Source organism: Muntiacus reevesi, chromosome 6, assembly GCF_963930625.1.
Source record: "Muntiacus reevesi chromosome 6, mMunRee1.1, whole genome shotgun sequence".
NCBI lineage: Eukaryota > Metazoa > Chordata > Mammalia > Artiodactyla > Cervidae > Muntiacus > Muntiacus reevesi.
In genome coordinates this window covers 5,084,393-5,108,795 of record NC_089254.1, presented here as the reverse complement: position 1 = coordinate 5,108,795, position 24,403 = coordinate 5,084,393, and the positions used below count along the sequence as shown (strand labels likewise).

Below are 24,403 nucleotides of genomic sequence, written 5' to 3'. Positions count from 1 at the left end.
ACCCCTGGAGTTCCACAAATGGGCAGTGAGCCAGGCCCCGCAGCCGGCTGGATGCCTGGCACAAGCCACAGCATGGCCAGGAAACATCTAGGCCCTCCAGCTGGCTCCTGCCACCTGCCTCCCCCCGCTCTGGGCAGCGGCTCTGCCTGCAGCTAAGGAGCTGGTTCTCCTGCCCAGAGGACAGAGAGGATGCTCATAAGCCGGGCCCTTGCCTGAGGAGAGGCCTTCCAGAAAGAGAAAGCCCTGCTGCCTTCCTAGAGCCTCAGATCCAAGCCACTTATTCCCGGCTCACCTTTGAATTCTTTGAATTCTGCTTAAGAAAACCTCAATGCTCCACTGAGGGAGGAGGGAAGTTAAGTAAACTGTTAGCCCCTCAGTCACGTCCTATTCTTTGTGACGCAATGGACTCCAGGCTCCTCTGTCCACAGGATTCTCTAGGCAAGATTACTGGAGTGGGTTGCCATTCCCTTCTCCAGGGAGGCTCCCAGTAAACACACAAAGCTCTCTTTCTTCTTGGGAGGAATCCAGTTTTTGGTGTTTTTTTTTTTTTTTTTGGTTTTTTTTTAATTGATTTGCTTAATTGTTTTAATTTGCTCACCTATATTCAGGAATTCCAAGAAGGCCAAAGAAAAGATGCTGGAAGGCTTACCCCAAGGACAGGAAACTCTCCTGCCATCCCACACACAACAGTTGGTTCTCTTCAATGGGACAACACAGCCTTTGCAATCTGATATCACTGTTGTATTTCACTTACTAACACTGTGTTGGTACAGCTAAGGTTAACTGTTGTCCAATTAGCCCAAGTTCTGAGTTTTTGGAGTTCACTGTAAACGTGAGAAGAGTCTGGCAGGCTATCCCATGGTAAGTTTCATGATGTTAATATTATATTATAATCTGGTATGTTACTATATAATTATATTACATTTATATAATATATTATCAATCAGTCAGTTCAGTCACTCAGTCATGTCTGACTCTGCAACCCCAGGGACTGCAGCATGCCAGGCTTCCTAGTCCATCACCAACTCCCAGAACTTGCTCAAACTCATATCCATTGAGTCAGTGATGCCATCCAACCATCTCATCCTCTGTTGTCCCCTTCTCCTTCTGCCCTCAATCTTTCCCAGCATCAGGGTCTTTTCCTATGAGTCAGTTATATATTATTATATTATTATATAGTGGTGTAATATAATATTAAGTTAATATTATGAAGGAGAGCCCAAAGAGACAGTTCACTAAAGTCTTTGGATATCAGGAAAATTTTTCCAAATAAAATTTAATCAGATACTTACAAATGGGCCCCACTTCTAAGAGGTTGTCAAAGGAGCAGCAGGACGTGGTCCCCAGTGTAGCCACCACCTGGAGGGTAAGAAGCAAATGTCCTTTGTTCAGTCCTATGTCATAGTCCCTGCTGTAACCTCCACACACAGCCACACCCCCAGGCCCAGCCCTGGAAATCCATGAAGCTCTTGAGACCAGGATCTGCATCTTATTTTTTCATGTTGCTAGGAACTCACACTTTGCTGGCACAGATTGGGTGCTGAAACATTCACTGCATGCAAACACCCTCCAAATGATCAAAAAGCATCTGATGTTTTCAAAACCAAAGAGCCTAATTGATCTATGGTGGCGGGTGCTGTCTAAATAATGAAATTTCTCTTTCCATGTGACAAGACTGACATTTCATTCAATCTGTGTGGCCTTTATGGAGCCTCCAGCAATTATCTGTGCCCCAAGAATAGAGACGGAAGGATCAGAAAAACAAAGCCTGTAAAATTGAGAACCAGGCTGGAGGCCTCCCTGGTTGCATTTCACCTATGCCCACCTGTGTTTGATCTGAAAGCCAAATGTGTCTCAGAGTCAAAGCGGTCTTCCAGGGAGGTGTGGGGCTCTGCCCGGGGATGGCTCAGCGGACATAGTCAGGGAAGGCCAAGAGTGTGGGAGGCTATCGCCGCTGCACGGATAGCTTGTGATACCCACAGGGAGAGGGGATGCCGTGCCGTGCAGGGCCACACAGGGATGCACCAGTGTTGAGCAGGAGGTGGAGGAAGGGCTGGGGAGAGGGGAAAGGGGGGGCACGAACTCCAGGTTCCAGCAGAAAGGAACAGGCGAGGCAGGCTTAGTGCTGACAATCGTGAGTTATTTCAGATCACTGCAATGGGCTATGGGCACAAGAGCTGCTCTGGTTGTCTGGCCCCTGGCTCTGGGGGATCAGGGCGGGAGAACAGTGGAGTGTGAGAGCCCCGCAGGGCGTGTGGCCAGGTCTGTGGGCTCTGAGAGTGCTGGTGTGCCTAGGAAAGCGGCACTTTCCTTTCAGGTGCCGAGGAGCTGGCTAGGCCGCCAGGGTCAGCAAGCTTCCTGAGACATCCAGTTACCAGCCACCAGAATGAAAAGGCAAGATGGATACACAGAGGTGGAAGCCAAGCAGGTGGGATACTGAGGCCAGATGGAGGCCCCGCTCTGCCTCCTGCGGGCGCCTGCTGGGTGTTTGCTTTCTCATTTACAACACAAATGCGCTGGACCAGGATATGCCCAGAGCCTAAGGTCTGAGAGTGTAGACCTTGCAGCTTTGCCCTTTCCCACGGCTTCTCAGACCCTGTCCTCCCACCGGTGTGCCCACCCCTCACACCCCTCCCCGCCCCCGTCCAAGCACCAGCCATTCTCCAGGCCTGCTTAATCCTGACCAGAAGAGTCACTGGGTGGGATCTGAGTCAGTGAGCCATTTTCCTCTGGAGTTTGCAATTCCTTCCAAAAATATAACCGAATACCAAAACGCTTTGTCTAAGGGCCCTGGTTTGGTAGGTAGAACATGAAACCTATAAAATGCTTTGTCTATGTCATAAAGCTTGTGTAGCTTAAAAAAAAAAAAACCACAGGATGATTCAACCGTCTTAATATCACTTGCAAATTATTTTCTCAAGTCTCTTAGGAATGACACTTCTGACATCCAGGAATTCCTTTCATTTCATCTCATTTTCCTCAGTTAAATCCTAATGGAAATAAATGCCATACCATCTGTTTTTAAAATGCAACCTGAATATCCGCTTGCTAAAATTATTTTCTATTAATGTGTATATGACAGTGAGTCTATAATAATTTCACCAAATATTAGTACTGTTTGACTCTTATGACGAGATTTGGTTAATATTACACCTTTTATTCTGAGACTTTTATGTTAGTATTGATATTTTCACTCTGCCGTGGAGCATTTTGTAAAATCAACAAAACGCTGCCCAGTCCTGGGAGTGGCCTCAGCTGAGAACATGTCTCAGCCAGGTCTGGGAGCTTTACAGACATTATATTCAGTCATCAGGACCCTCCTGATTTGGAAGTCTTTGGGACCCCCTACTTTACTGTTAGCTTAAGTGAGACACTCAGCGTGGGGTTTGAGGACAAGCAGACAGGACCAGACCGGGAAGAGAGTCCAGGTATTCTTAACTCCAGTTCTGCCATTAAAGAACCCAGCACACTGGGCCATGCCTGAGGCCCTTCCAACCAACCCCATCCCTGGGCAGCTCCCTCCACAGCATGTGGGCAACATGGGGTCCAGGCTCCTAGGAGGATGTGCCAGGCTGGGGGACGGCAGGGCCCGTGTGTTCCGTGTTTTGAGGGCTGTGAGGCAGCTTGTCCTCATTCTCAGAAGCTGCTTTAACCCCAGCACCTGCTCTGCTCCAGGCTCTGATTACGCGGCTCAGCTCAGAGATGCTAACCTGATTTCAGCTGCTCTGCAGAGACCTAATCACATTTGCAAAGGGGGAGGCGGGCTGGACGCCCCACCTCTGAGAGCCTGGAGCTGTCCTGCTACCCCACGCTGCCCGCCCCTCCTCATCGGCCAGTCTCACCACTGCCCGCAGGCTCTGCCCTCTGCCTTGGACCTGATCGTATCAGGTCAGGAAAGCAAACCACCCGGAGGAAGAAAGAGAAATGTATCACAAGACCCGGTGTGTTCCTGGAGGGCTCCCAGGTCAGATCTGCCCAATCTGCCCCCTACTTCCCATAGCAGGTCACACTTTGAAGGGGCTGTAGCTCCTCTGTGACCCATGAAGGAGGTGGGCAGGGCTCGTGGGCTCCAGGGGGCTAGCTTGCTTAGGAAAGGCTCACGTGCCTTTCAGATCTCCAGGACTGGCTAGACCTCCAGGGTCAGCAAGCTCCCTGAGACATCCAGGCATCAGGGTCTGCATCTCAGGATCAGACACAGAGCCACACATGTGAAGGATGATAACCACCAGGCATTCATTTCAGTGGGAACCGGCAAACATGTCAAAGCTCAAGCAACACTCCTGCCTGGTCCAGGCAGCCTCTCCTTCCAGCTTCACGGGCCCTTGGCTGCCCCTTCATGACAACGGCCAGCTGCATCTTCTCATGCATCCAGTGATCCTCTGCATCTCTGTGCCTTTGCAGTATTGTTTTCTTCCACAAGACAGGCTCGTGATGCATGTCCTCCAGGACAGGGGGGCTTATATGTTAACTCTCAGCAAAGACTTCACTGACACCCCCCTACTGAGCTCATCACACCCTCTACCCCTTGTCCATGTGCATATGTGTGCGTTAGTAGCTTCAGTCATGTCCAAGTCTTTGCAACCCCATGGATTGTAACCCTCCAGGCTCCTCTATCCATGCAGTTCTCCAGGCAAGCGTACTGGAGTGGGCTGCCATTCCTTTCTCCATGGGATCTTTCTGAACCAGGGATCAAACCAGGGGTCTCCTGCATTGCAGACAGATTCCTTACCATCTGAGCCAGCAGGGAAGCACTGTCCACATGCACAGTCCTCACCAAATGGCACAAAGATCAGTGGACATGTCTATCTGCCACCAGGAGCATTGCAAGAGGAAAGGGACCACGCCTACCCACAGATCCCCGGGGCTGGCAGAGGGAGGGCTCTAAGGAAGCAGGCATTTCATACAGGTCAGAATATGAGCTCTGATGAGCTGTGAATCCCTCTGCTCCAAATCACTGAACGTCTAATGCAGATTACACTGCACCCTGGTGCAGACTGTTCCCTTAATATCTCCACTCCAGCCAGTAGGGTGGTTGAGGGCTCTCCTTGATCTCAGTCCCACAGGCCCAGTATGTCATGGGTGTTCATTTGTCAAACAAGTGAGTGACTTAGTGAATTAGCATGGAATTGTCACTTATTCCATCATGATAGGCTTTGAAGTGCGATGAGTGTGAGTATCCGGCACTTGCTCCGAAGTCTGTGAACTTGTCACCTTTTGCTTGAGAGCCCACCATGAGGATAGTGAAATGTAATTGATGGAGGTGTAGATGCCTCTTAAATGATGCATATAAAATGCCCCAACAGAGGTCTTGGCCACCCTGAAGAGCACATGCTGCTGCTGCTGCTAAGTCGCTTCAGTCGTGTCTGACTCTGTGCGACCCCATAGACAGCAGCCCACCAGGCTCCCCTGTCCCTGGGATTCTCCAGGCAAGAACACTGGAGTGGGTTGCCATTTCCTTCTCCAGTGCATGAGAGTGAAAAGTGAAAGTGAAGCCACTCAGCCGTGTCTGACACTTAGCGACCCCATGGACTGCAGCCTACCAGGCTCCTCTGTCCATGGGAGTTTCCCGGCAAGAGCACTGTAGTGGGTTGCCACTGCCTTCTCCAGAAGAGCACATAGATGATGCTTATTTCAAAGTCTTCATCAACACAAAGACAGAGTAGCAGCCAAAATGAAACACTCTGCTGCTCTGAATTCCCACCACCACATTATGAGGGTATAAAGAAGAACGTTGTCTGCCACAACAGTAAGCAAACAAGGTTGTGGCCACCAAGCCATCAGCCACTGCCGCTGCCCCAGACTGTGCACCCTGAGTGGATTCAGGATGGAGAAAAGCCAGATACTGACCCTGGATGGTTAATGTGTATATCAAAGGAGTGATTTCCAAGAACCCAGACTCTGGCTTCTTCCCATATATAGAACAGTGCTAAATTCAAAACCAGATGTTTAAGTACAATTAGCATCAATTCTACACAATCTCTTCCAGAAAATAGCAGAGGAAGGAACTGCTTCTCAAGTCTTTTTATAAAGTCAGTATTACCCTAACATCAAAACAAGACTATAAAAAGGGAAAACTATAAACCAATATTACTCATGCACATAGAAGTAAAAGTCCTTAAATCTTAGTAATTAGAATCTAGCAATAGGAATTACATTATGAACAAATAAGATTTACTTCAGGAATGCAAGGCTGGTTTAATATTTGAAATCCACTGTAATCCACCTTGTTAACAGGCTTAATAAAACCACTCAACCACATCAATCAGTGTAGAAAAATAATTTGACAAAATTCAACACTAATTCATGATAAAAATTCTCAGAACTTCAGGAGTGGAGAAAACTTTCTCAATTTGATAATGAACATCTACAAAGTCTAAAGATAACATCATACTTAATGGTGAAAAACTCATTCATTCCACTTTAACATTGGAAACCAGATAAGAATTCCTACCTTCATCACTGCTAAACAAATAGTACTTGAAATTCTATCCAGTGCAAAAAGGCATGAAAAATAAATAAAAGGCAAACAGGTCAGAAGGGAAGAAATACAGTTGTACCTGTTTGCGTACGACATGGTTATCTAGACAGAAAAACCCATAAAATTCATTTTTTAAAAACCCTCCTAGAACTAACAATTGAGTTCAGCAGCATTACAGGATATAAGATCAGCATAAAAATTAACTGTATTTCTGTAAGCTACAATAAACACATGGACACCTAGATTAAACATACAACACCATTTATAACTGTTCAAAAAAAGTATTATGTAGGTATAAATCTAGCAAAGCAAGTATAGGCTTATATGATGAAAGAAATTAAAGAAGATTTAAATGAACAGAGAGACATATCATGTTTATGGCTTGACAACACAGTAAAGATTTTAATTAACATATAGGGCAAAAGGAAATTTTCAAAATATTTTTAACTCGATGAAAATGAAAATACGGCTTACCAAAATGTGTGAAATGCAGTGAAAATAATTAGTTTAGGGGGAACAAATGATAATAGTTTAGGGGGAATCCTATAGCATTAAATGAATACATACACTAGAAAAGAAAGAAAATTTTAAATCCGGAATGTAAGCTTCCACCGTAGGAAACTAGAAAACAAAGAGAAAATTAAATCCAAAGGGCCTAAAGGAAAAAAAATAATAAAAATTAGAATAGACCTTAATGAAATTAGAAACAGGAAATCAATAGTGAGAATCAACAAACCCAAATGCTGGTACTTTGACAAGATTGATAAAATTGATAAACATCTAATTAGGTTAACTAAGAAAAAAAAGAGGACACAAATTTCTAATATTAGAAATAAAAGGACCATCATTTCTGACCCCCTGGGTGGTAAAAAGATAATATTTAAATAATATTATGAATGAATAACTCTATGCCCACAAATTTGAAAACCTGAAAGAAATGGATCAATTCTTTGAAAGACATAATTTTAGAAAAACTTACATAAAGAAAAACAGATGGTCTCAACAGGTCTGTGCCACAGCTTGAATGTTTCTGTGCCCCTAGCATCTGCAAAACCACTGAAATCCAAGTGGTTGGTGTTAAGAGGCAGGGCCTTTGGGAGATCGTGAGGATGAGGCCCTTGAGAATGGGATTAGTGCTTCTATAAAAGGGCCCCACAGAGCTCCTGAGCCCCTTCCTCCGTATGAGGACACGGCAAGAAGTCAGCCGTCTGCACCCAGGAGAGGACCCTGAGGAACACCCACACTGGCACCCTGATCTCAGACTTCCCGCCTCCAGAACTGGGGGAAACTCAGGTTTGTTGTTCATAAGACACCTGGTCTGTGGTATTTTATTGTAGCAACCAGAACAGACTAAGATGACCTGTATCTATCAAAAAATACAATCAATAAATTAATAGCCCCCCAAAACAGACAGCAACCAGCCCAGGTGGGTTCACTCGTAAAATCTACCCAATGTTTAAGAAGGGCATTAAACTAGATACAGAAGACAAATTTGTGATTGCCAGGGGGAGAGGAGTGGTGAGGGTAGGGGACCAAGAGGCGCAAACTACTGTGGATAAGCTGGATAAGCAAGTATTGGGCTAGGACAGGGATGCATCGTGCTGCACAGGGAAATATGGCATCATATGACAGTAAACTTCAACAGTGCATAACCCGTAAAAATGCTGGGCCACTATGCTGTGTACCTGAAACTAACAAAATATTTCAGTTAAAAAGGATACAAATAAAAGTAGTTCTCTATACTCTCTTCCAGAAAACTGAGGAAAACAGCATGTTTCCTAACTCATTCTGTGAGGCCAGTCTTACCCAAATTCCAAAATCAGATAGACATGAAAAGAAAGAACCACAGACAAATATCTCTTTTGATCTATGTGAAAATTCTCAACAAAACACAGGCAAATTTAATTCAATAATATATACAAAATAACAACCAAGTGGGACTTAACTACAGATATGCAAGACTGATTCAGCACTGAAAACCAATTAACATAACCTATCATGTCAAAAGGCTAAAGAAGAAAAAAATCACATGATCATATCAATAGATAAACAAAAAATATTTGACAAAATCCAGCAAAATTTTAAAAATCCTAGCCAACAGGATAGAGCAGATGTTTTAATAGATGTTCTACCTCAACCTGATAAAGAACATCTATTAAAAACCTGACATCAGAGTTAATAGTGAGAAACTAGAGGTTTTCCTGACAAGAACAGAAACAAGGCAAGGGTATTTGCTTTCACCGTGCCTATTCAACATGAGGTTGGAAATTCTAGCTATTACAAAAAGACAAAAAAGGGGCTAAAGATACACAGATTGAGAGGAGGAAATGGAACTACCTTTGTTTGAAGATGACACAGTTATCTATATAGAAATCCACCCCCCAAATCAAAATCAAACCCAAAACCTCTGAAACTAATAAGCAATTATAACAAGACAGAGAATAAAGGGTAATACACAAAAGTCAGTTGCTTTCTCATACTCCAGCAATGAAAAATTTGAGTTTGAAATTAAGAACACATACCATGTACACTAACACCAAACTAGAGCGGCAAAGGAGAGAGAGAGGGAGAAATACTTAGATAAAAATCTAACAAAATATGGATAAGATCTATACGGTGGTGGTTTAGTTGCAAAGTCACACCTAACTCTTGCAAACCCATGGACTGTAGCCTGCCAGGCTCCTCTGTCCGTGGGATTCTCCAGGCAAGAATACTGGAGTGTGTTGCCATTTCCTTCTCCAGGAGAAGTTCCGGATCCAGGAATTGAACCTGGGTCTCCTGCATTGATTCTTTACCAATTGAGCTACAAGGGAAGCCTCAAGATATATATGAGGAAAACTAGAAAACTCTGATGAAAGAATTTATCAAAATAAATGGAAAAATATTCTATGTACATGGGTAGGAAGACTCAACATTGTCAAGATGTCAGTACTTCTTAATTTGATCTATAAATTCAATGCAGTCTCATTCAAATTCTAGCCAATTGTGTTATGGCTATTGACAAACCATACCCAAAGTTTATAGAGAGAAGCAAAAGAAGGCAGAATACACAACACAATATTGAAGGAGAAAAACAAGTCAGAGGACTGACCAACTTCAAGCCTTAGTAAAAGCTACAGTAATCAGGACAGTGTTGTACTAGGGAAAAATAAACAGATCAATGGATCAAAACAGAGAACCCAAAAACCGACATACACAAATATGGTCACCTGATCTTTGACAAAGGAGCAAAGGCAATTTAATGGGAAAAGAAGAGTCTTTTCAACAAATGGTGCTGGGACAAACATTCACATGCAAGGAATGGATTTGGATAGACTCACACCATCTACAAAAACCAGTTCGAAATGAACCATAGATATAAATGCAAAATGCAAAACTATAAAACTCCTAGAAGCTAACACAGGAGAAAATCTGGAACATATTGGGCTTACAGATGAATTTTTAGGTGTCACTGACATAGTCCATGAAAAAAATTAAAGAGATGAACTTCATTAAAAATAAAAACTTCTTCTTTGTGGATACTTACTAAGAATGAAACAACATGTCACCAACTTGGAGAAAACATTGGCAAAGCATACCTCTTGATAAAGGACCAGTTTCCAACAACAATCCAAAATATGAAAGAGATCTTCAAACTCAACAACCTGACACTTGTTGATGTTTCTAAAATTATTTGTTTATGCTCCTTATTCCCTTGGAAAATCCTTGAATCAAGATCAAATTGCGTATAAAATCATGCCTTCCGTCTACATGTTAGTTATTCAACAAATGGTGGTAAATCTGAATTGATCAAAACAATTTTTGGATAAAAAAGCTCATCTCAAAGAGTAACTCTTAAAAAGTAATGGAAGTTATAAACATGTGACACCTAGAGTCTGTTGAACCTAGCTTGCTCTGCAACTCAGAAGTACCCAAATACGGATGGATGCCTGGGGGCATGGAATCCGGGGTGCATAGCAGAATCTGGAAGCCGCTGGGAAGCGATTCCAGTATCTGGCATCGTCCCCAGAGAGGTTGGAGCAGGGCCTGGGCACCAGCATTCTTCTTAGCTCCCCAGGTGACTCCAAAGTGCAGCCAGATGACTCCACAGGGCTAGTGCCACAGTCACACCCGATAGCCCAGCGCAGACGTGAGATGACGCCATGAGCACATCGGGCAGGCCAGCGGCCAGGCTCCAGTTGTAACAGCCGCTGTTTCTCCCCCACTGGAAAACGCCCAGCCTTGTACAGCAAAACTAGGTGATGTTTGGATAGTTAGATATTTTCATTATATCCTATTTAAATGTATTTTACGTTAATCACTGCTGGCTTGCAGCACATCTCTCACAAACGATGCATCTTAGTATCTACTGAGGACACCCCTCTGGGTGGAAAGCGTATTTTATTTTTAATTCAGCTAACTCCGATGTCTGTCACGCATCTACCATGTCAAGGGTGCACCCTATGGTGTCATTTTTTAACAGGAAGTAGAAGCAAGATCTTTTGGTTTAGCAGTATGCCCCAGGCTGGGTACTCTGTGTTTCTGAGATTCACACAAGCAGAAGGGAAAATCACTGAAGTGTTGCTCCAGCCGCCCTGAAGGACAGACTCACTGACCAGAGTCCTGCCTGGCCCGTGACTACCGCGGCAGCCGGGAAATGATCCGGTCACCACAGGCCCAGCCCACTGCCCCAGCAGCGCCCAGACACTCCCGTGGGGCCGGGGGACTTACGAAGAAAGGAATCAGGCCGGCTGCCTTGTCTCTCTCCAGGGCCTCCTGCAGGGCAGAAGCTCGCATGGCAAACTTCTCATCGGAAGGGATGGCTTTTAATCTCACTCCACCAATCAAGCCGGCTCTTTCCACGGAGGAGTGTGCCTGCAAGAAAGGCCCAGGTTAGACTGAGCAGCCTCCAGCGCTTTTGCAGGGCCCCTGGGCACCCCCACTCCCTGCGCCACCTCCAGACCAGGAGGACTCTACTTCGCAGTTGAATGATTCCGACTCTTAGTGGGCAGAGTGCTGGGCTGTGCCTGCGGGCGAGGGTGTGCGCCTGCTCAGTTGGGTCCGACTTTGTGACCCCACAGACTGTAGCCCGCCAGGCTCTTCTGTCCATGGGATTTCTCAGGCAAGGATGCTGGAGTGGGTTGCCATTTCCTCTTCCAGGGGATCTTCCCAACCCAGGAATTGAACCCCCATCTCCTGTGTCTCCTGCACTGCAGGCAGATTCTTTATGTGCTGAGCCATCAGGGCAGTCTTATACGGAGATGTATTGAGGGCTTTTTCATCCCCTGGGTTGAATTCGACAGAAGCAGTGGATGCTCATTTGGAAGCACGGTTGGGAAAATGACACCTAGTAATGTCACCTGATGATATTACTCTAGAAGGTTCTTAGTAAGCTCCTAGTCCCATTCTTATCATCTGAGGCTCTAAAATTGCAGGCGAAATGTATGACGATGCTCAGATGTAGCTCTCCTTGTGGTTTGTGTCCTCTTTACCCTCAGACGAGGAGCAAGGTGATAGGGTTATATATTTACAACCAGCACCTTGACCCCGTGCTCCTGGGGGCTAATGCTCCTCTGAAATGTAGACTCCACTCAGGAGGAGCTGATGGGAGGTGACTATCCCAGAGGGCACATCCTTGCTCATTCCTTCCCTGTGTATCTGGCTTCCCTAACTCCTACAAGCTTCCCCAAAGAGCATCCCTGAATAAATGGTGAACCCCTAGAGCCCCACATCAGACCCTGCTCCTTGGAAACCTGAACTCAAAGCCACAGAATTGTGCCTTAGAGCCCATGGCTGTCCACTCAATGTAATGAACCCACCTGACTCCTGTCATCTAGGATAGTACTACCACACAGCCTCCTTGGGAGAGTCTAGAGGACACCATGGATCACTTCTCTAGGGTGAAATTCCATCATGAAAACCCTGCTGGTAAAGGCTACCACCTAACATTCATAGCAACTTATCTCAACATAGATACATAGAGACCTACACGTGCATTTTTAAGAGTTTTCTCATGTCTGTCTGGGAAGCAAGGGAGAAATAAACAGAAGTGAATCATTTTCTTCCTCTGTGGGCAGCTCTAGCACCTGGAGTTAGAGTACACACACAGAAACGATCCTCCTAACAAAGCATCAAAGCATGGACACTACACTGATTCCAAAGCTGGCACGCCTGAAATGCCCGCATTAAGAAATTCATTAAAAATACTACATCATTGATATAGAGAACAAACTTTTGGACATCAAGGGGGATAAAGTGGGAGACTGGCACTGAAATATACACATGACTGCGTATGAAATAGATAACCAATGAGAATATACTGTACAGTACAGGGGGAAAAAGAAGGTACAATCTATTTATAGGATGTATTTTAAGTTAACCTTAAAAATACATTCCAAAATACAACCTGAGCAGGCAAAAACGGTTTGATTCCACTTGCATGAGGTATCTAGAACAGTCAGCTTTATAGAGTCAGGAAGTATGTAGATGCCAGGGGCTGGGGTACAGAGGGGAGGGGAGGGGTCGTGGGGACTTAGTGTTTGATGGTCAGAGTTTCAGTTTAGGAAGGTGAAAAATCTGGGAGATGGATGATGGCGAGAGTTACACAACAGCGTGTATGCAGTTAGTGCCACTGAACTGCATAGTGTGTGTGCTAATCACTCCATCGGGTCCAACTCTTCGTGACCTGATGGGCTCTGGCCCGCCAGACTTCGCTGTCCATGGAATTCTCCAGGCAAGAACACTGGAGTGGGTAGCCATTCCCTTCTCTGGGGATCTTCCTGACCCAGGGATCGAACCTGGATCTCCCACATTGCATGCAGATTCTATACCATCTGAGCCTCCAGGGGAGCCTGAACTCTACAGTTAAATATGGTTAAAGTAGCATGTTTTATATTATGTGACTTTTGCCACAATAAAAAAGTTTTAAAAATACTATGTGGGCGAAGCTAAATCAGCTATTCCTTGTGGAACCAAGGCTCTGGTGGCACCATTTTGGTGCCCTCTTGACTCTTGGTTCACTCGTGGGGCTACTGCTCAACGCTTTCCTTCTGTTCTCTCTCACACAATTGCCTTTTGCTCTGGTTTTTAACCTTTTTCAAGAAAGCTGACCACTGGAATTGATCATGGACTAGATGCCCCCCCTGGCAGAGAACTCCAGACCTTACAAAGCACCGCCTCATCCCTCATCTTAGTGCAGTACTAGCTGGCAGAGCAGCAACAGCAGGTGGCAGGCCCTTTTGACCCTGTCTGATGGTTTGAAAAAGGCTTTGAGAACGGACGTGATTGGTCTGAGATCACAGAACGTAAAATCATAGGGCTGGGACGTGAATCCGGGTCTTTGAGCCCTGAGCCCCACATGCAGCTCCACTATGCCGCGCTGCAGGCAGCCAGATGACCTGAACACGAGCTGGGACTGGTGGGGTTGGGGTGATCTCACAGCATGCTTTTTCTCTTTTCAGCCTGATCTGCTAAGTTCCCACCTGCAGCCTACATCTTTTCTTTAGCACAGGTCTCTAGCTTAGTGACACCTGGAGGACTGCTCTTGAATCGGAAAGGATACTGCACGGCCTGTTGTTTTTCTTTTTTAATTTTTGGACACCCCCTGAGGCATATGGGTTGTTAGATCCCTGACCAGGGGCAGAACCCACACCCCTGCAACGGGAGACAGAGTCTTAACCTCTGGACCACCAGGAAGCCCTCGGTGTGGTTTTGACTTGACACGACACAAACCATTCCACCCCAGGAGGCTCAAGGAGGCTCTGGGCACCACACTCACCTGGTCAGACGCGTAGGCCACCAACTTCTCCATGACGGCAGCCTGTGTCAGCTCCGGGGAGGCAGCCTGCAGGCGTCGGGTCACTTTGGTCCGAGCAGCCAGCAGGGCCACCAGGGTAGCTTCACTGGCAGTTCCCTAAATCAGAGAAAAGGCCAACAGGACCTTCCAACTGCAGCCAGGGAGTCATCTCTAAATGTGAGAGATGTGACGTGGGATCTTCCTATTTTCTTAGAATCTGAAATTCTATAAATTAGCATCTGAAATTGTCAAGTCCCTTGTCCCATGCATGGGAAAAAGGCTGTACACCTGTGGCCAACACTTCAGCTCTTATTATCAATCCAGCATTGCTTTGCCTGTTTCATAAAACACCCACCAGTACTTACTGGCACTTCCTAGGCATCACTGCTGCCAGCCTTGGCAAACACGTTCCCATGGACACTTTCTAGTCTGGACAGCAGGTGCTGGTCCATTTCCCCCAGAGGAGGAAACGGGACCTGGGTCACAGCTCCCGGCACAGCTTCATCCACACAGCAACTTGGACAGACACATTTGTCTGTTTTTACAAAGGGGCCGCCTCTTCTTTGAGACCCAGAAATTGCCCTGGACGGTTTTCCCCAGTCACTAATGTTTCAGACTGAATTCCCCTCTCCCAGATTTCATGTAGGAGCCCTAACTCCCAGTTTCTCAGGATGTGACCACATATGGAGACAAAATCTTTGAAGGGATCACAAAGTCAAAATGAACCTTTTAGAGGGGCCCATGGTCCAGCCTGGCTGGTGTCCTCATAGAACGAGGAGCTAAGCACACGTGCCCGTGCACACGCACACACACACACACACACACACACACACACACACACACGTGCACAAAGGTGAGGCCAAGTGAGGATACAGGGAGAAGACGGTTGCCTGCAAGCTGAGGGCAGAGGCCTCGGGGATATCAGCCCTGCCGCCACCTTGACCTCAGATGTCCCAGCTCCGGACGATGAGACAGTCCTGTCTGCTGCCTAGGTTGTCTGGTCTCTGCTTCTTCCTTGTGGCAGGCTTATCAAGCTAACACAATGAATGTCAACAACTTATTTTGGCAAGGGAATCAAGGATGCAAAATTCTCTCCTTTGAAGGTGGGTAGCGGTGAAAGAGAACATAAATTCAGCACCCACTCCGTCAGCCCATCTAAGTTGCAAACTAAGCTCATTTTTAATTGTATCATCTTTGGTTGGGAAATCTATGTTCAGAAAGTTTAGGTAACTTGCCCCAAATTAACAGTAAGTGAGCAGTGTGGTTAGGAGCAAACCCACATCTGTCAGCAGGGACCACTCCCCTTGTGATCACAGATCCTTATGTAAATCCTGGAAGAGACCATAAGCTGAATAGTATCACCATTAGAAAGAAAAGTATAAAGGGTAGAGTTTTGTTGACTGTGAGAAAGAAATTTATAAAATAAAAACACTCATAGTTCTGTAGAGCTGTGCAGCTCTAATGCATAAATTCATATATACACATCTGTAATCTTAATTTCAAGGAAACACACTGGTCATAGCAAACACCCTCTTCCAACAACACAAGAGATTACTCTATGTGTGGACATTACCAGATGGTCAATACCAAAAGCTGATTATACTCTTTGCAGCCAAAGAAGGAGAAGCTCTATACAGTCAGCAAAAACAAGACCAGGGGTTGATTGTGGCTCAGATCATGAACTCCTATATTGCCAAATTCAGACTGAAATTGAAGCAAGTAGGGAAACCCACGGCCTCCTTCATACACACTGACATGGAAGCTCATTGAAAGGCATGGGCCCAGGGATGCGTGTCCTTGTCTTCCCCGACACTCCTGTGGGCATGCAGCTCCCTCTCAGCACCACCCTCTGTCTGAGGCCTGGAACTCCCACTACCCCCCAGCACCCATGCTGCTCTGAACCATATTCTAAGGAAAGGCTTCAATCACCACAGCAGTTCACAATGGGTTTTCCTTTAGGCGCTGTCCATGCCTTGAAAGAAAACCCCCTTCCTCAGGCAACAAAAAGCGATTCTTCAAAAATATGCCCAATAAAAAACTGTCAGCCAAGCATCCATAAGTGCAATGGCTCCAGGAGGCATGGCTTCATTGTAGGAAATCTGTTTCTTTCTTTAACCTTTGCTTCTGGTTGCTTTTTTCACTAAAAGGATACTGTGTATGCATAATGACCTGCCCCAAGGAACCCTGCCCTCCTTGAGTGTTAAAGCAAAGTGCCTTTGTTCAGACCCTGTCCACCTGTGGATGGGGGTGCTTAGTCGCTCACTTGTGTCCAGCTGTTTACGACCCCATGGACCGTGGCCCACAAGGCTCCTCTGTCCATGGGATTCTCCAGGCAAGAATACTAGAGTGGGTTGCCATTTCCTTCTCCAGGGGAATCTTCCCAACCCAGGGACCAAACCAGTGACTCCTGAATTGCCTGGCAGATTCTTTTACCACTGAACCATCTGGGAAGGAAGAAATTAATGCATCCCCTGCCTGAGGCTTGCCATTCTAGGAGGTAATTGCAAGATTGCTTTGTTTTGTTTTACTTTGCTTCCTCAACTCATCCCCCTTTCTGTTCTATAAAAGAACTTGGCATCCAGACCCCCAACAAGAAGGCTGAGGCATTACTCTTCCATCTTCTTGGCCAGCCAGCTTTACCAATACATATTCCTTGCCTCAACACCACATCTCTGTTAATTGGCCCGTAGTGCAACAAGCAGAGTGGTTTGGACGGGTAACAGCTTGGCGACAGGGGCAGCGGGACAAGAGGGTCTCTGGCCTCTGCTGGAAGCAGGTTTGGGCCGAGGAAGGGACGGGGTGCCTGCTCTTGCACAGAGAGCGGTAATGACACCTCCGTTTTCCTGCTGCAGATAAAGGTTGCCATGGTGAGGCTGCGGCAAGGGAGAAAGAACTGCGGTGAGCCTTGCCACTGGCTGCTGATGCCGGAGCAGGAACATCCTTTCATTTCCTTGGTTTTCAAGTGTCACCCCACACACAGCACGAAATTGGCTTTTCTTCCACAGGCGCTTTCAGACCCAATTAAGAGACTATTTCCATGGCCCTGTTTGTCCAGCTCAAAGGATGATTTGCCATTTGACGCAGACACCCATCACGGGGCCGACGCCTGGCAGCTGTGATTATGGCTCTGAGGGGCCAGCATCCCCCGCATCTGAGGGCCCCCCGGCTGTCACCAGGCTCAGGCACTCCAGGCCCTTGCAAATTAGAGACAATCAGCCTTGTCAGAGGGACGGGTGGGCTTCCTGCCTCAAACACAGACACGATCGACTGCTTTCCTTGAGCAAACTGGGTGGACAGGGCTCCAAGGCGGGGTGTATTGAGTCCTGGGCTGAGAGATGTCAGAAGTAGTCCCAAACAAATGCCTGGTCTGCTGCTGTTTCTGGAAAATGGAAATGTCTTTAAAGGAAAAGGTAATTTAAAGATGAAGCCCGTGGCAGCATGCCCATCTCTGGACACTCACGCCCCAGCCGAGGGCCAGGGACAGGCTAGTGGGACACCCTGGTCTCCAGCTCACACGAGCACCAGCTTCGCCTCAAATTAGCTCAAGCCCGGGGCCCCATGCCCTATGTTTCTGGGCCTTGGATTGTTGATAACCCAATCCTCATAAATATTTGGAGGTTGAGAAATGAACACAGAAAACAGAAGAAATAAAGCTAAAACACAGCCTAACTCAGAGTGGGTGTTCAATACAAAGTCGCTATTATTATGAAACACTCGCCTTGGATGATGAGGTATCTGTAAGATTTTTTAATACTATCAAACAAGAGAAATCAGCTGGGGCTACTGACAAGAATTAAACATGAAACTGTTTTAGTCATGATCTCCAGTGACCCAGAAAACCTCTTTTTTAAAATTTTTGTTTGTTTTTGATTTTTGGTGGAGCTGGAGCATTCATGGTGAATATGGACTCAACCAGGTGAGCCTCAGTAGAGAGCTGGGGATCCTCTTAGGAGACTGTTGGCCTTCATCCTACAGGGTATCCTTTGAAATATGATTTATGAGTAAAAGGTGTGATACTGTATATATTTGTATACATATTCTACTTAAATTGTGACACCATAGAAAGTCATGCAAACGGAAGGAGATCATACATGTCAAACATACAATACTTAATTTTAAAAAAAGAGAAAATCATGCAATAATAGTATTCTCAAAGACTAAACAATAGGAGGACTTCCCTGGTGGTCCACCTGCCATCAGGGGCCACGGGTTCAATCCCTGGTCTGGAAAGACTCCACATGCAGGACAATTGAGCCTGTTTGCCTCAGCTGCCAAGCCTGCTCCCTAGAGCCCAGGCTCCGCAACAAGAGAAGCCACCGCAATGAGCCTTCGCACCGCAACTAGAGAGGAGCCCCTGCTCGCCGCAGCCCGTGGGCAACAAGAAAGATCAGGCACGGCCAGAACTGCTTACAGATAAAGTAAATAAACGCTGGGAAAAGCCCACAACAAAGCGGTAAGTCAAACACCACACAGGAAATCTACCTGACGTGTTGTATTATCCCAATCTTGTTTGTATTGTGTATGTATGTATGTACACACACACACAGATTTTGAAATAACACTGGGAGGAAGCTGCTCCAAAGTGTTTCTGCATCTCTTCCATTTATCTAACGGATGTCTAGTTTTCATTAGTGGAAAGGAGATGATGCTTTTAAGTCGAATAGCAGAGCCAAAACTGACACTGAAGGTGATCAATCAACAGTATGAAAAATGGAGATAGCGATATAAAGAAAACCACGAGCAATTCCCCCAAAATACAGAGGAGAAAATGACCAAAAAAAAAAGAAAAAAGGGAAAATGCCAAATAAAAGTGGAAAATTATGAAAGAGTTACCCAAACTGTGGAAAGCTAAAGTTTCTCAAAAACAGAGTATAAGGGGCCCAGAGACAATGACTAAACTCTGATGGGAGGAGAACATCCCTGGGTGAGGGAAGAGCTGAGTCTCAGATTAACTGTGCTTCCCAGATGCTGGGACAGGGGGCCAAAATGAATAGCACAAACGGAAAAAGTGTATCTTGACAGAAACCGTGGAATCAGAAAGAAAAAGTAAGTCTACCACAAGGATCCATCTTGCCATGAAGTGTCAGATCACTTGCAGGGCTGGAATTCAGAGGAACAGAACTCACCACCAAGGTCCCCACATCAGCCTGCCTCTCTGTGGCCCTGCTCTTTGCTTGCAGTGAAGCCCCCGAGAGTTAGGGAGCTGAAAACCACCCGACCCCCAGCAAGGGGAGGTGCAGCTGAAGGGGCATGGACTGGGGCTGCGGGTAGCAGCCCCTTCCCCAGGCTGGAAGCGGCTCGGAGCTCAGACCTTTGTGTGTGGTTTTTCCCAGGTTGCCCCGGGCAGCATTACCTTGACCAACAGAAAACTGTGCAAGGTGGCCGAAACGTTTGCCACTGTGAGCAAAGTCACTGTTGCCGCCGTGTCTAAGTCCCGTTCACGGCACCGTATTAAAGCTTTGCTTACTCGGAGTGAAGGGTTCATTTCCATCAGCCACCACTCAGACGGGCTGCTGCAGGAGGGAACGTGCTATAAAGCAGAGAGTTGAGGCAGTAGGGGACGAGGGAGTGTGGTTGAGCTTGACCAGGCTGGGCAGGAGACAGATGGTTTTATGTAGCGTGACCCAGCAATTCTCTCATCAGTCCTGCTAATAAATGGTTTGGTGACACTCTCAACCATAATCCTGTCACAAGAGCATCTGTGACTGATTGTCCCATCCTGACCCTGAGCCAGGATATGCTTTATCTCCACACTGGCAGAAAACACAGGGCCCCAGTTGAGCTGACAGAAGGAGAATTCTCCTCTGGCTTTAGCAGGGCATGCAGCAGGTCCGTTCGTCCTGTTTTTCCCTAGCAGAATCTGCCAATATCATCACTGCAAACATTTTCACGACCATCCTAATCTTGGGAGCATTCCATAATCCCAACCTGCCGGAATGATGCACAGTCAACTTCATCATCAAAACTCTTGTCCTGGCCATCTCATTTTTATGAATATGAGCATCACAGCCAGGACTCCAATACAATCAGCCTATATCATATCTCTTATGAAAAAAATAAAACTGTCTGCCACTAACAGTAAATATGCCATGTCTCACTGCCCATCATCACATCAGCCATCCCATCGCAACCATCAGAAAGAGATCTAGTGAAAGAGTTACTTTGAGAGAATAAGCAGGCTATAGGCCACAGAAAAGTCAGCCCTGGGTCATGCCACAAGGCTTGTTTATCGAAGAGTATTTCAACTTCTCCGGATGAGACGACATGAATGCAGCATCAGGATGACCTGACATGCAGGTTAGAATGCTTATTCCTGGGCCCACCTAAGACTTGTTGACCCAAATCTGTGAGGGTAGAAGTGAGACTTCCCTTCCTCCGTGATGCTGACCCGCACTGGCTTTGTTTGGGAGAATAAAAGATGTCATGCTTTCATCCTGGAAGCTGAGACTCCCCACTGTATTTGGAAGAGGGACCCTGCTAGTGTGATTAAGTTAAGAACCTTCACAGGAGGGGAAGGGGGTTATTGTGGATTATCTGGATGGACTCTATCTAATCTCGTGGGTCCTGAAAAGTGAAGAGGCTTTCTCATTTGTGGTCAGAGGAGAGGTGACCTGAAAGAAGGGTCAGAGAAATGGGACACAGCCTCTTTGCAGACAGGCGAGGTGCCATGGCATAGGAATGTGGGGAACTCCTAGAAACTAGAAGAGGCAAGGACAGAGTCTTGCTTAGGACTTATAAGGGGTCAGCCCTGATTTTAACCATGAGAGCCTCAGGCTCCCACCAGAAAGAACTGTAAAATAATAGGGTTAGTCAGCAGATTAGCACACTAGCATTTAAAAACCTCGCTCAGTCGAGCAGTCTCGAGCCTGGAGACGGGGGCTTGCCCCCCATCTCCTCCGGCCATGCCAGCAGGTGACCTCACACTGAGGCATCTGGGCCTCAGTTCTCATCAGCCAAGTGGACACAAACACAGCTGCTGTGACTGATTCTCAGAACCTTTGAGAAGACGATATATGAAAAAGGAAATTCTTCTTTTCCCCAAAGTAGAGGGTATGTACCCTGTGAAGGAGGTGGGTTGATTGGTGTCCCTCTTCGCTTCTAGGAGAGAAAACAGCCAAGCACTCCTAGATTCCTTAGTGGCATTTGTGCCATAGATGCTCCGCCGTGCCTGTCATCTGTGTCCTGTCCCCTGACGCACCGTCCGGCACGTAGACACTCCCAAAGGGGTGTGTTAGATGAAGAATAAATTAAACCATCACATAGCAAAGGCAGATCTTTAGGTGAATGGCGGGCTCCTGTGGGTGCAGCTCTTTCTAGAAGGCGCTGTAGCACTGTGTCACAGCTGCCACTGCGGACGGCCCTGCGTGGTGGTCAGATTGTGGCTCTGTGGTCAGGTGGGTGTGGACTCAGACCCTAGCTCTAGAACTTGCCCACTGGGAATCGATGGGCAAGCTACCTGACTGCTCTGAGCCCTAGTTTCCTCGCCTGTGAAACGGGGGTTGAGAAATGGTCCCTAAGCAGAGTGCTGTTGTGAAAATTAAGTTTGGGCCTGGGAAGCACTCTGGTACGTGGGCAAGCAATGGGGACCCATACACGTCTCCACTGTTGTGTTTACGTCTATGCACCAGCCAAGCGACAGCTGCCATGCTGCCCACGTAAACAGCGGCCTGGGAGTGAGAGATGGCTGGGGAGCCAAACCAGACGCAGAGCTTTCCTAGGGCTCTGCTCTGCTCGTTCTCCAAAAGAAACATGAGGACCCAAGACGCTTGCGGGCCTCTTGCCCACCTGCATCCCAGAATCCGGACCCCACCCTCTCCACCTTACCTGGATCACCCCGCCCCCTTCTCCAGCTTCTCCAGCCAGAAATGCCTCGGGCAGCTGCAGCATCTTCCCCAGCCAGTCCATCATCACCGTCTCTAGCTCCGTGCAGGCCGGGCTGGCAGCCTGCGGGCAGGAGGAAAGGATGAATCACAGGAGGCTGCCCTCAGCTTCCTGCCAGCTTGGGATTCAGGGGTATGACAAGCATCTTCCTTACTGCCCTTGATCAATTTAGCAAGAGGTTTCGAACATTTTCAAAAGGCCCATCCCTGGATGGGACTCACTTTGAAGGTGGGCTTGCACACATGGTGGAGTTTCTGGAGAAGCAGCTGGACCCCTCTCCCCAGCAGCCCCAAGTCATCACCAAGGGCCACTGGCAGGGCTTGGTGCTGAGAGCTGGCACCCATAACCTTTTGCTTCCGTCTGGCCCCTGGAGAACCATGAAGGAGCCATGCTCCCTGGGGCCCAGGTTGGCTGCTGGAAGTCCATGTTCTCTACAGGGGGTTTGTAAGTCTCTACCTGCCTCACCCAAAGGTTCAGGTCCTAGCATCATTACCTCTGCCCTCCATGGCTTCTCCATCATAAATCTTTAGGGGCTGGTGCCAGAACAAGGGCCTAGATCTGACTGAATTTCAGGAGCAACAGCAGGCTTTATTCATTCACTGACCTCTAGATTAGAATTGCCTGATCCCAGGTCTATTCAAACATCTCCCAAAGTTTCAAACATGGTCTCCAGCCATGACTTGGGAGGAATGCAGGGCAGGAAGGCACTGACCTCCGCGATGACCTGCCCCACAGCCGCCCTGTGCCCAGGCCAGCTTCCTCATTCAGCCATCTGTTTGTTTACAGAAGGACCTAGTAAGGCTATCTGGTGGACCCCGGTCCACAATCACAGCGCGAGGAATGAGATGGGCTGAGTGGAGGGGGTGAAGCCCCGGGAACCCCCCAGTCTCTCATTTTGCCTTCCAAGCTCTGGGGATGGCTCTCCTGTGCTCGGGAGCGGGTGAGCTGGCCACAGGCCCCAGCTGCAGGTGGACCAGCCTCTCCAACCATCTGGATCTCACTGTGGTGCTCTGGGTGCCCTCACGCATGCCCCAGTTCCCCTCATACTGTGGGGCAGCACCACCCAGAGGGCCCCCCATCCCATCCTGGCCAAGCCCCTATCCAGGCATGGGAACCTGCCCCACTGCTCAGAGCCCAGGGCTCGGCCAGTGCCTCTTAGGGACAGTGAGGCAGCCTTCCAAGTCTCCAGGGCACCAGGCCATCCTCAGAGGAACAGACCCAAAGGGACGGGGGCTCTGGATTGGAGTCCGAGTGGAGTCTGCTGTCTTGTCTGATGTAAGGAACATGCTTTAGAAGACATGTTCTCTGAGGGTCCCCGAGGCCACATGGGCAGCACCCAGGCTGCTCTTCCAAAGAGAAATCCCTACAACTAAAGCAAGAACTGAGGGCTGACCCTCCAAGTCTGCCTCCAGGGTGCTGAGGCTCCCTTCCCCAGCAACCCTGGACCCCAGGCTAGAGAGGAGCAATGAGGGAGGGGGCCGGAGCTGGGGGTCAGGGGTGACGGGGGCGCTGCACCTCAGACATTCAGGAACTCACACCTTCTTAGTGCCTGAGGCCGTTATTCAGCACAAGTCAGGAGTTACGAGTCTGCTCAGCTACTTTGCACAAGCAAGCAGGCACCCTGGGCCCAGAAGGCCGAGAGCAGACCCTGGAGAGGGGCCCTCAAATATGGGCAGTACTGGGGTCCCTCACACGGTCAGCAGGCGGCCCTGGGGTCCCTCACACAGTCAGCAGGAGGCCCTACTTTGGAGCACTCTGCATAAGGGAAGCCAGGAATATTTCCTGTGGTGCTGGGCTGGGATCGCTCTAGGCCTTTTTATAAAATAGTGTTCATTGGAGCATAGTTGATTTAGAATGTGGTGTTAGTTTCTGGCGTACAGCAAGAGAATCAGTTACATGTATACCTATATGCCCTCTTCTTTAGATTTCATTCCCGTATGGGTCATTACGGAATATTGAAGTGTTCCCTGTGTTATGTAGCAGGTTCTTATTAGCTATCCACTTTATTATAGTGTATATATGTTAATCCCCAGCTCCTAATTTATTCCTCCCCCACCTCACCCCCTGGTAAACACAAGTTTGTTTTCTATGTTTGTGATTCTAGTTCTGTTTTGTAAATAAGATCATGTGTACCATTTTTAAGATTCCACCTATAAGCGATATTCTATGATATCATAAGATGATATGATGATGATATCATATGATGCCTGTCTTTGTCTGTCTGCCTTACTTCACTTAGTACGATAATCTCTAGGTCCATCCACGTTGCT

General features: G+C 47.3%; 1 protein-coding gene across 1 annotated transcript in view; it reads right to left on the bottom strand.

Annotated features, from left to right (window-relative positions):
• The window catches only part of DDC (dopa decarboxylase), an 89,380-nt gene that overhangs the window by 42,811 nt on the left and 22,166 nt on the right, over positions 1-24,403 (bottom strand). The window contains exons 4-7 of the mRNA XM_065939068.1: positions 22,077-22,196; positions 14,235-14,369; positions 11,189-11,332; positions 1,293-1,359 (exon numbers count right to left, since the gene is read on the bottom strand). Of these exons, the coding sequence (XP_065795140.1) occupies positions 1,293-1,359; positions 11,189-11,332; positions 14,235-14,369; positions 22,077-22,196 (466 nt within the window). The remainder of the gene's footprint in view (positions 1-1,292; positions 1,360-11,188; positions 11,333-14,234; positions 14,370-22,076; positions 22,197-24,403) is intronic.